Source organism: Nomascus leucogenys, chromosome 17 (genome assembly GCF_006542625.1).
Source record: "Nomascus leucogenys isolate Asia chromosome 17, Asia_NLE_v1, whole genome shotgun sequence".
Lineage (NCBI taxonomy): Eukaryota > Metazoa > Chordata > Mammalia > Primates > Hylobatidae > Nomascus > Nomascus leucogenys.
In genome coordinates, this window is record NC_044397.1 from 91,829,208 (window position 1) to 91,841,203 (window position 11,996).

The 11,996-nt window shown below is 57.4% G+C and overlaps 1 protein-coding gene and 1 non-coding gene across 2 annotated transcripts; both read left to right on the plus strand.

Annotated features, from left to right (window-relative positions):
• The first annotated feature begins 1,060 nt into the window (after window positions 1-1,060).
• Window positions 1,061-10,426, plus strand: EEF2 (eukaryotic translation elongation factor 2). The gene is made up of 15 exons (XM_030797349.1): window positions 1,061-1,140; window positions 2,170-2,384; window positions 3,228-3,409; window positions 3,500-3,711; window positions 4,098-4,276; window positions 4,483-4,588; window positions 5,079-5,192; window positions 5,547-5,685; window positions 5,817-6,012; window positions 6,459-6,717; window positions 7,096-7,203; window positions 8,342-8,695; window positions 8,904-9,086; window positions 9,167-9,299; window positions 9,735-10,426. The coding sequence occupies exons 1-15, from the start codon at window positions 1,138-1,140 to the stop codon at window positions 9,926-9,928; spliced, it is 2,577 nt and encodes an 858-aa protein (XP_030653209.1). The 5' UTR covers window positions 1,061-1,137; the 3' UTR covers window positions 9,929-10,426.
• LOC115831062 lies at window positions 3,947-4,012 on the plus strand. Its single transcript, XR_004026609.1, has one exon. It is a non-coding gene; the product is annotated as a small nucleolar RNA SNORD37 (small nucleolar RNA).
• Window positions 10,427-11,996: the final 1,570 nt, after the last annotated feature.

Here is an 11,996-nt window from a genome sequence, read left to right on the forward strand (position 1 = left end):
GTTGGGTATCAGGCACGGTCCTAATTCTTTTAGATGTCTTCAGTTCATTGTATACTCCCCTAAACAGTAGGGTGGTATTGATCACCTCCGAGCAGGTGAAATTGAGGCACAGAGAAATCCTAGTAGCTGGTAGAAGAACACGCAGTGTGGTCAAGCTAGCAAGGTGTTTGGTCCACTGCTATATCTACAAAACTCCTAACAATGCCTGGTGCATAGATGCTCAGTATACATTTGTGGGATCAGTGATTCCGATACCTGCTTCTTTTTTTTTTTTTTTTTTTTGAGATGGAGTCTCGCTCTGTCGCTCAGGCTGGAGTGCAGTGGCGCGATCTCGGCTCACTGCAAGCTCCGCCTCCCGGGTTCACGCCATTCTCCTCCCTCAGCCTCCCGAGTAGCTGGGACCACAGGTGCCCGCCACCTCGCCCGGCTAATTTTTTGTATTTTTTTTTAGTAGAGACGGGGTTTCACCATGTTAGCCAGGATGGTCTCGATCTCCTGACCTCGTGATCCGCCCGCCTAGGCCTCCCAAAGTGCTGGGATTACAGGCGTGAGCCACGGCGCCCGGCCTGACGCCTGCTTCTTATAAAGCTTTTTACTTTCAAATAATTACAGGTAAGGAGTTGCAAAAACAGTATAGTGGTCGCCAGTGTCGTTTTTCCCTCGGCCTCTCCCAGGGGTATCGTCTTACGTAACAATGCCCAAACAGGGAAATTGACTCGGGTATAATCCACAGACTCTATTCACCTGGTAAATTGGTTTTAATAGAAGTACTGGACAATTTGTAAGCTAATATCGTTGCTATGGTTCTTGTTCTCAGCTAAAACGGCGCTCTTTACTTTGTGCACCTGAACACTGCACACCGAGGGCGACCACCGCCCCCGAGATGCCCAGCTTGTATCCTAGGGCGCCGCACCGGCGCCGAATGGGTTAACGGGGTGGGGCACACGCCTCCGTGCGCTTGCGCGGCGTCCCTTCGCCCCTCCTCCGCAGCGCAGTCACATGACCCACCCAACCGGCGTCCGCCTATAAAAAGCTGAGTGTTGACGTCAGCGTTCTCTTCCGCCGTCGTCGCCGCCATCCTCGGCGCGACTCGCTTCTTTCGGTTCTACCTGGGAGAATCCACCGCCATCCGCCACCATGGTGAGTAACCCTGCCTCGCTGGTGCCCCGGAACTGCGGCGGGGCCTCCGCGGGGCCGACGCTGCCTAGCTTGGGACGCTGGGGCCCCCCGTGCCAGGAGGAGACGTAGCGGCTGCGGGGCCGGAGGAGCCGGGGCTGGGGAAGCGGCCGCCGCCATGTCTGTGCGCCGCGCTGTTCACCGAGCCCCTTCTCCGCTTCCGAGGGCGCCGTAACCTTGCCCAGACCTGGCTGGAGCTGGGGTGTTAGCGGGGGTGGGGGTGGGGGTGGGATATGATGATGTGGCAGGCGTAGTAATGGCGGGCACCGCGGTGGAAACGGGGAGACAGGGAGGCGCCTTATGTAACCCGCGGGCCGCGAGTTTGAGATCGATTTTCTGCCGGGGGACTAGGGGCAGCAGGGAAATGGCAGAACGAGCAAAGCGACACCTGAAAGGCCCCCTTTTTCCTTCCAAATACCTTTTCCTGATGCTGTTAACTGTCGACCCTAGGCACTTGTCCTTCTTGTGACTCCTAAATATACAAAGACTGTTTCTGAGACACGAGATGTAGGCTTGTGGCGGTTAGGGCCTGTCCGGCTCCCCGTTATTTCCTGGGGTGGGTGGCCTTGTCTGATCCGCTTTGCCGAGGGGTGACCTTGCATTTTATGCTGAAGCTTCTTGCTAGGGGAAGTTTGGGTGGCCCGGTGACAACGTGGAGGAGGTTTTAGGAGAGGGTTCATTCCTTAGGTGTTTGGCCCCAAAGGAGACTTTAGTATTTGTATCTGGTATCAAGGAAATCTGTCGCCACTCAGTTTTATTCCTGAGCACTTTTATTTCCGGGTTGTCAATCGAATGACAGCTACTATCAGTGGTTTGGAGATTCTGGGGTGGCCCTTAAAGGGTGTTAGGCTGGCAAGATTGGGTGGGCTTGGGGCACCCCAGCACCAACCCCCTTCTGGCCTTGGGCACGCTGGTTCGTTTGGACTGCATGCTCCGTGCCAAGCTGTGTTCCTGGAAATCGAGAGCTGGTCTGAGCCTCCTTCTCTTACCCAGGTGAACTTCACGGTAGACCAGATCCGCGCCATCATGGACAAGAAGGCCAACATCCGCAACATGTCTGTCATCGCCCACGTGGATCACGGCAAGTCCACGCTGACAGACTCCCTGGTGTGCAAGGCGGGCATCATCGCCTCAGCCCGGGCCGGGGAGACACGCTTCACTGATACCCGGAAGGACGAGCAGGAGCGTTGCATCACCATCAAGTCAACGTGAGTTCCCCGTGCCCTCTGTACCCAGGCAGGGAGGTGCTGGCCTGACAGCTGGAGGCCACTGGGCCAGGGTGGGCGGGGAGAGACTTGACAACGCTTCTTTCCCCTGGTTTCTTAATTCATGGGAGAATGAGTGAGGTTCAGTCCAGCGAGACAGGATAGAGAGGCACAGGGATTGGGGGTACTGCGAGCTGGAAGGTTTTGAGGAGGGGGCTTCACTCAGTGGTTCTCCCTCCCTGGGGAACTTGCTCCCACTCCTACAATATCTGGAGAGGTTTCGCTGTCACACCTGGGAGGGGAGGGTGTTGCTAGTGCTCGGGATGCTGGGAAGCTCCTGTGTTGCACTGCATGGCGTTCATTCCACATCAATTTCTGGCCCCTGATGTGAGTAGAGTGAGCGCAGAGCACAGTGACCCCAACTGCTTTTTGTCCTGGGTTGGTCCCATGGTGAGGGACTCTGGCTAAAGCTCTTCATTTCCGCTGGAGCAGGGGCAGAAGTGAGGAGGGGAGGGTCGGAGTCTCTGGAGGCTTTTGCTGTCCTGCTGGGTCTTGTAGTTGCTACTTTGAGTCAGGTGTGATGAATCTTGGGACCAGGTCGGTGGGGCAGGATGTCTGGTCAGAAGGGCTCTGAGGAGCTGGTTATGGGGCTGGTACCAGGAGTTCCCTGTCGTGGGGGTGGCATGTCTTGGACAGGGGCAAAGGACAAGGGTGGGTTGGCCGTTGTGGGAGCCTCTCCAGGGATGAGTCATGGAGGGAGGAGCAGCCTGGCTTCTGACAGCATCCCAGCCTCCCTGGGTCAGGTGTGTGGCTCCTGTCCCACTGACGGGTCCCTCCCTCCATCAGTGCCATCTCCCTCTTCTACGAGCTCTCGGAGAATGACTTGAACTTCATCAAGCAGAGCAAGGATGGCGCCGGCTTCCTCATCAACCTCATTGATTCCCCTGGGCATGTCGACTTCTCCTCAGAGGTGACCGCTGCCCTCCGAGTCACCGATGGCGCATTGGTGGTGGTAGACTGCGTGTCAGGTAAGCAGTGGGTTCCCTGAGGCAGAGCCTGGAACCCAGGGCCATCCTTGCTTGAGGATGACAGCGCCGCCCTGTGCACTGCGTCCCCAGGCGTGTGTGTGCAGACGGAGACAGTGCTGCGGCAGGCCATTGCCGAGCGCATCAAGCCTGTGCTGATGATGAACAAGATGGACCGCGCTCTGCTGGAGCTGCAGCTGGAGCCCGAGGAGCTCTACCAGACTTTCCAGCGCATCGTGGAGAATGTGAACGTCATCATTTCCACCTACGGCGAGGGCGAGAGCGGCCCCATGGGCAACATCATGGTACGGCCTCTCTGGCTGGATGCTGGGCTGGCCACTGCGGGATCCGCAGGAGACCGTGGGGAGCGGAGTTGAGCTGAGGGGACTGGAAGTGTGTGTTTTTGCCAGGAATGTTGGGGTGACAGAGAAGGGGGCTGGAATGTTCTCATCTGGCTTGACCCAGCCCTTGAACTTTGGGCAGCTGGAAGAGATGAGCTCAGGGAATGGTGCTGTGGGTGGCGGAGGGGCTGGCCCCCCTCTTCGTGATGACTGATCATTTCTTCACTTTGACCTGATACCTACTGAAGAAATCCAGTGTCTGAGGCCCATGCCCGAGGCACCCAGCCCGTAGCTTCAGGCTCTGCGCAGGGGCCCTCCTCACGGCTGCTTCTCGTTTCTCACACTTCCAGATCGATCCTGTCCTTGGTACCGTGGGCTTCGGGTCTGGCCTCCACGGGTGGGCCTTCACCCTGAAGCAGTTTGCCGAGATGTATGTGGCCAAGTTTGCCGCCAAGGGGGAGGGCCAGTTGGGGCCTGCCGAGCGGGCCAAGAAAGTAGAGGACATGATGAAGAAGCTGTGGGGTGACAGGTGAGCCCCGCGGCATATAGTCGGGGATTCCTGACACCTGGGGGGGAGTGGCAGCGACGCAGGGGCGTGGTGCGCTATTCACAGCATGGCTCAAGCCCACCAGTCACCCTATAGAGTCTTGCCCAAGTATGTCCACTTGGCGACCACACCCCCCCAGTCATCCCCTGGAGGCCCTAACTTGATTTGGCTTGGCCTCTCCCTGCCAGGTACTTTGACCCAGCCAACGGCAAGTTCAGCAAGTCAGCCACCAGCCCCGAAGGGAAGAAGCTGCCACGCACCTTCTGCCAGCTGATCCTTGACCCCATTTTCAAGGTGAGTGAGGGCTGCGCCAGACACCCTCCCAATGTGACTATTGGTTCCGGCCGGTAGCCTGTCAGCTTGACTGGGCCCATCTCCCTGTGGGGCAGGTGCGAGATGGGAGGAGACACAGTTTGTAACTGAGGTGGAGTCAGGGCTCCTGTCTTAAGATCTGGACTGCACAGCCAGAGCCTTGGGACCTTTCCTGCATGGAGGGGGTTGGATAACTTGTGGCTTTGGTGACAGGTGGCGGTTCAGTGCTTGTGAGTCAGAACTTGTCTCCTTGTCTGAATGAGAGTGGCCTTTTTCCTCTGCTGCACCACGAGGTTTCTTCCAGCTCCCGACCCGCTCAGCTGGCTGGGCCCTGTGCTAGGCAGGCCAGGCCTGCTCCTGCTCCCGTGCTGCGTCCCCCTGCACTGACCTGAGTCTTCCAAGCAGGAAGCAGTGCCAGGCTTCCTCTTGCTGTTCCCAAATGGGCTTTCCTGTTTCTTGGTGGGGAATGTAGGTGTTTGATGCGATCATGAATTTCAAGAAAGAGGAGACAGCAAAGCTGATAGAGAAACTGGACATCAAACTGGACAGCGAGGACAAGGACAAAGAAGGCAAACCCCTGCTGAAGGTGCGGCCTGGGCCCAGCCCTTGGGATGGAGGGATCACAGGCTGCCGCTTCCGGATGCTCTGACAGCCCAGGCCTGGGGGCTGAAGTCCTCAGCTGGGCAGGGACAGCTGTTGCCCCTTTCGCTTTAGACTCTGGGTGCTGCTGGAGACACATCCCAGCAGCCAGCCCCATCTGGGACAGGTGTGGGCGAGGGCCTTGGCAGGAATGTGCATAGCTTTTGCCGCTTTCCAGAAGGGGCCGTGCTTTGGAGAACGTTACTCCTGACTTTGGCTTCCTTGGCTTCAAGAGAGGAAGTGTGCACGGGGCTATCCTGGGCTCCCCAGGTGTCTCATGTGCTGCTCTCTGCCCCCGCAGGCTGTGATGCGCCGCTGGCTGCCTGCTGGAGACGCCTTGCTGCAGATGATCACCATCCACCTGCCCTCCCCTGTGACGGCCCAGAAGTACCGCTGCGAGCTCCTGTACGAGGGGCCCCCGGACGACGAGGCTGCCATGGGTACGTGTTCCTGGCGGCCGGGCCCTGAGTTGCAGCCGGAGGACTTTGTGTTGCCCAAGGTTGCGGGTTGCAGGGTTCCAGAAGGCTGAGCTGCATTGGAATAAAGCTTGCGGGTTTTCTCTGTTCTTCAGGTATTAAAAGCTGTGACCCCAAAGGCCCCCTTATGATGTATATTTCCAAAATGGTGCCAACCTCCGACAAAGGTCGGTTCTACGCCTTTGGGCGAGTCTTCTCAGGGCTGGTCTCTACCGGCCTGAAGGTCAGGATCATGGGGCCCAACTATACCCCCGGGAAGAAGGAGGACCTCTACCTGAAGCCAATCCAGAGGTGAGCCGCTGGGTGATGGCCAGGCCCCTCGGCACTGCTGCGGGCCCTGCCCTACTCCAAGTCTTGGGCTCCTCAGTCGGGAGCTAGAAGTAAGGAGCATAGAAGGAATATAGGGTGACACTTGTGCCAGCCACAGCTTTTATCCTTAGCCCAGTGAGGGCGTTCCTGGAGAAGCTCCAATCCCCAGGGCACAGCAGACCCCCGCTCATCTGTGTCCCGGGGCACAGGTGGGTGGCGTCTGTCAACCCATACCCAGGGAGAGGGCAGTGATTCCGAAGAGGATGTTTCCTGGCAGCCCCCACGGGGCAGTCAGGGCCTTGCGGAGGCCACCAGTCTGCTCTGGGACCAGGCAGGAGGGCCACCAACTTCAGGAGGGACCTGCCCTGGCCCTCCAGGATCCAGCACAACCATCCCTGCGGCCTGCTGCCGCTTTTTGCTTCTTCCAGAACAATCTTGATGATGGGCCGCTACGTGGAGCCCATCGAGGACGTGCCTTGTGGGAACATTGTGGGCCTGGTGGGCGTGGACCAGTTCCTGGTGAAGACGGGCACCATCACCACCTTCGAGCACGCGCACAACATGCGGGTGATGAAGTTCAGTGTTAGCCCTGTTGTCAGAGTGGCTGTGGAGGCCAAGAACCCGGCCGACCTGCCCAAGCTGGTGGAGGGGCTGAAGCGGCTGGCCAAGTCCGACCCCATGGTGCAGGTGGGCACGGAGTGCACCTGCTGGGAGCAGACACCCTGGGGGGGCGGGGGCGGCTTGTGGCCTGAGTTGTGGCTGTGTGGGTTGCTGTGGTTGTCGGATTGGGGTGACTGGTCATGAAAGGAGGGGTTCTTGGCTGTGGCTGTAAATGGAGACTCCCGCCCAGGCAACCACCACCCTCTCCTAGGCTGCCCTGCGCGTGTTTACTGTAGCTTGTGGGTCTTAAATTTCTTCAGGAGTTTGTGCTGGTCCCAGTTTCCCGGCACCTTCCCTGAAATCTTGTCCTGGCGGGGTCGCTCGCTAAAGGGAAGCTGGGAGCCTGGTCCTGCCTGTTTAGAGCCCGCTACCCCTTTGGTGCTGACCCACATACGTCCCTTTCAGTGCATCATCGAGGAGTCGGGAGAGCACATCATCGCTGGCGCCGGCGAGCTGCACCTGGAGATCTGCCTGAAGGACCTGGAGGAGGACCATGCCTGCATCCCCATCAAGGTGAGGCTCCAGTGACCAGCTGTCCCCACGCCTCACCCCGGACACCCGCCCTCTGCTTTAAAGCTGAGCTGAGCTGGGCTCTGCAGGCGCCTAGACTTGATCTCGGCCTTGGTCTCAGCTTCTTAGGTTCCTCAAGTTTCTTCTTTACAGTCTGCCACAGGCATGCGGGGCTGTTTTTATTTTATTTTTTTGAGATAGAGTCTCGCTGTGTCACCCAGGCTGGAGTGCAGTGGCGTGATGTCGGCTCGCTAGAACCTCCACCTCCTGCGTTCAAGCAATTCTCCTGCCTCACTCAGCTTCCTGAGTAACTGGGACTATAGGCGCGTGCTACCACGCCAGGCTAATTTTTTTTTTTTTTTTTTGTATTTTTTAGTAGAGACGGGGTTTCACTGTGTTAGGATGGTCTCGATCTCCTAACCTCGTGATCCCCCCGCCTCGGCCTCCCAAAGTGCTGGGATTACAGGTGTGAGCCACCATGCCTGGTCCAGGGCTATTTTTTTTTTTTTTTTTGAGACAAGCGTCTCTGTCGCTCAGGCTGGAGTGCAGCGGCGTGATCTCGGCTCACTGCAAGCTCTGCCTCCCAAGTTCACGCCATTCTCCTGCCTCAGCCTCCTGAGTAGCTGGGACTTCAGGCACCCGCCACCATGCCCGGCTAATTTTTTTGTATTTTTTAGTAGAGACGGGGTTTCACCGCGTTAGCCAGGATGGTCTCGATCTCCTGACCTTGGCCTCCCGAAGTGCTGGGATTACAGGCGTGAGCCACCACGCCCGGCTTCCGGGGCTGTTACTGAGTTACTCGGAGACAGCTCATCCTGCTCTCTTCTGTCCACAAACACAAATGCTTTGGAGGGGTCGGGGCAAGCCTGCTCCAGACCTTGTTTCTTTGCTGTTAATGCTTAAGATTCCACAAGCCCGTGGTTTCTGCGCCGGAGAGCTCAGTGGAGCCCCTGCTCCTTGTCCTTGCCTGGTGTGAGATGTGCTTGGCGATGCAACACTGACTCCACTTCATTCTCATTGAAGTGGCTCTGCCAGGCTGTATTAGGTCCTTAAAAGCTCTGCCAGGCTTTTAAGGATGCTTCTGCGTGTAAGGTCACCTCTTCCTCCAGGCAAGTGTGGGACTTTCCTCTTCTCTCTGCAGAAATCTGACCCGGTCGTCTCGTACCGCGAGACGGTCAGTGAAGAGTCGAACGTACTCTGCCTCTCCAAGTCCCCCAACAAGCACAACCGGCTGTACATGAAGGCGCGGCCTTTCCCTGACGGCCTGGCCGAGGACATCGATAAAGGCGAGGTGTCCGCCCGCCAGGAGCTCAAGCAGCGGGCACGCTACCTGGCCGAGAAGTACGAGTGGGACGTGGCTGAGGCCCGCAAGATCTGGTGCTTTGGGCCCGACGGCACTGGCCCCAACATCCTCACCGACATCACCAAGGGTGTGCAGTACCTCAACGAGATCAAGGACAGTGTGGTGGCCGGCTTCCAGTGGGCCACCAAGGAGGTGAGGCACGGCTCAGCACATGGCGACCACACCTGTTTCCAGGCTCTGGAGGGACCTCAAGGTCCTGCCTCCCGAGACAGAGACCCTAATGGGGCCAAGGCGGGCAAGGCCCCAGGTCCCCCTGGTGGAGACCTGCAGGACTTGGCAGGTGGAGGGCAAGCAGCTGAGGTGCATCCGGCCCTTGACGGTGGCTCTCCCTCTCCCCCAGGGCGCCCTGTGTGAGGAGAATATGCGGGGTGTGCGCTTCGATGTCCACGACGTGACCCTGCACGCCGACGCCATCCACCGTGGGGGCGGCCAGATCATCCCCACAGCGCGGCGCTGCCTCTATGCCAGTGTGCTGACCGCCCAGCCGCGCCTCATGGAGCCCATCTACCTTGTGGAGATCCAGGTGAGGTCTGCCCACCCACCGCTGACCCTGCCACTATCCTGCCCAGCGGCCACTGACAGCTTGTCATTCTCTTTTGGCAGTGTCCAGAGCAAGTGGTCGGTGGCATCTACGGGGTTTTGAACAGGAAGCGGGGCCATGTGTTCGAGGAGTCCCAGGTGGCCGGCACCCCCATGTTTGTTGTCAAGGCCTATCTGCCCGTCAACGAGTCCTTTGGTGAGTGCCTGCCTGGCATGGCCTACAGAGCCTGGCAGGCTAGTTTGGGGGACAGAAACCTAGTTAAGCTTAGCAGGGTGTTAAAGGAGGTGTCTTGATGGGAGCAGGTGATGGACTTAGCAGGCGGCCCAGCTTCTGACAGCTTGTGGACCTCCAAATCACTGAATTCCCAGGGGAGGGGCTCTCCTATCCCTAGCGTGAGAAGGGCTCTGGGCCCGGAGCTCTGAAGGCCTAGGCCCTGGGCCAGTAGAGCAGCCGAGCTGGAGCACAGGGTCGTCCCGAACAAGCAGGGGCATGAGGCCCATGAGCGGCTTGCTAGGCCCTTGGTGAAGTGCTGGGCACCAGGCCGAGTGTCTGGTCTGCAGGGTGACTCAGGCTGAGGAACTGAGTCCTGCCACTTTGTTGTCTCTGTGAGCTTCTCGCTTCCCTCTGCAGGCTTCACTGCTGACCTGAGGTCCAACACGGGCGGCCAGGCCTTCCCCCAGTGTGTGTTCGACCACTGGCAGATCCTGCCCGGAGACCCCTTCGACAACAGCAGCCGCCCCAGCCAGGTGGTGGCGGAGACCCGCAAGCGCAAGGGCCTGAAGGAAGGCATCCCAGCCCTGGACAACTTCCTGGACAAATTGTAGGCAGCCCTTCGTGCAGAGCCTGCCGCCCCGGGGACTCGCAGCACCCACAGCACCACGTTCTTGCATCCTCAGATGACACCTGGAGACTGTCCGACACAGCGACGCTCCCCTGAGAGGTTTCTGGGGCCTGCTGCGTGCCATCACTCAACCTTAACACTTGATGCCGTTTCTTTCGATATTTATTTCCAGAGTCCAAAGGCAGCAGACACGCCCTCTTAAGCAGGGACTTACTGGGCCGGTTGGGGAGGGGGAGGCGGGATGGGACACCCAACACTTTTTCCATTTCTTCAGAGGGAAACTCAGATGTCCAAACAAATTTTAACAAACGCATTAAGAAGTTTATTTGGGTACATGGCCCGTAGTGGCTTTTGCCCCAGAAAGGGGAAAGGAACATGTGGGTAGATGATTTCTAGCAGGCAGGAAGTCCTGTGCAGTGTCACCATGAGCACCTCCAGCTGTACTAGTGCCATTGGAATAATAAATTTGATAAGGTGGTGACTCTGTGCTGCATTTTTCACGGTGTCTTTGCAGGGGAGCAGGGCTGCCCAGTACAGGGCTCCCCAGAACCTAGAAGGGGACCCAGGACCTAGTTAGTTGCAGCCTGGGGCTGCCTCAGTGTTAGGTGGAATGTTCTGGAATGGTGGGAATGCCCTACCGGTGTGTCATTTGAGAAGCAGCTGCCAGCTGCGTGGGTCTACTGAGCATTTGAAGTAGGATCAGTGCGGCAAGGAATTACAAGATGTCACTTCAAATGCATTTGGATGGCCCTGTGGAGCGAGGGGCTCCGGATTGAACTTTGCAGGCTTCAGCAACCTTCCGAATTGCTGACGAGCTCACAAGTTCTATCTGCCATCAGGATTTTCTGTGGTCACCCCAGTCCGGAGTAGTTTGCTAGAAACCCATTTGCTTGCTGTTAAATTTTTTTTCTTTTTTTGAGACGGAGTCTCACTCTATTATTTGCTAGGCTGTAGTGGAATGGCACCATCTCTGCTCACTGCAACCTTCACCTGGGTTCAAGCAATTCTCCTGCCTCAGGCTCCCGAGTAGTTGGGACTGCAGGTGCCCGCCACCACGCCTATCTAATTTTTTGTATTTATTAGTAGAGATGGGGTTTCACCGTGTTAGCTAGGATGGTCTTGATCTCCTGACCTCGTGATCCGCCTGCTGCGGGCTCCCAAAGTGTTGGAATTACAGGCGTGAGCCACCACGCCCTGCCACTTTTTTTTTTTCTTTGAGATGGAGTCTCCGTCCGTCACCCAGGCTGTAGTATAGTAGCAGGATCTCGGCTCACTGCAACCTCCACCTCCTGGGTTCAAGCACTTCTCCTGTGCCTGCCTCCCGAGTAGCTGGGATTACAGGCATGTGCCACCAGGCCTGGCTAACTTGTATTTTTAGTATAGACAGGGTTTCACCATGTTGACTAGGCTGGTCTTGAACTCCTACCTCAAGTGATCTGCCTGTCTTGGCTGCCCAAACTTGGGATTACGGGCGTGATCCACCATGCTTGGCCAACCCATTGTATGTTGAAAATATAAATAAAAAATAAAAAGGCTGGTTTGTGGGTCACATCTGTAATCCCAGCACTTTTGAGAGGCCGAGGCCGGCGGATCAGACCATCCTGGCCAACATGGTGAAACCTTGTGTCTACTAAAAATACAAAAATCATCTGGGAGTGTGGCGTGCGCCTGTAGTCGCAGCTACTCAAGAGGCTGAGGCAGGAGAATCGCTTGAACCCAGGAGGCAGAGGTTGCAGTGAGCCGAGTTCGCACCACTGCACTCCAGCCTGGATGATAGAAGGAGACGGTCTTAAAAAAAAAAAGCCAGGCGAGGTGGCTCATGCCTGTAATTCCTGCATTTTGGGAGGCCAAGGCGGGCGGATCATGAGGTCATGAGATCGAGACCATCCTGGCTAACACAGTGAAGCCCTGTCTCTACTAATAAATACAAAAAATTAGCTGGGCGTGGTGGCGGGCGCCTGTAGTCCCAGCCATTGGGGAGGCTGAGGCAGGAGAATGGCATTGACCTGGGAGGTGGAGCTTAAAGTGAGCCGAGATTGTGCCACTGCACT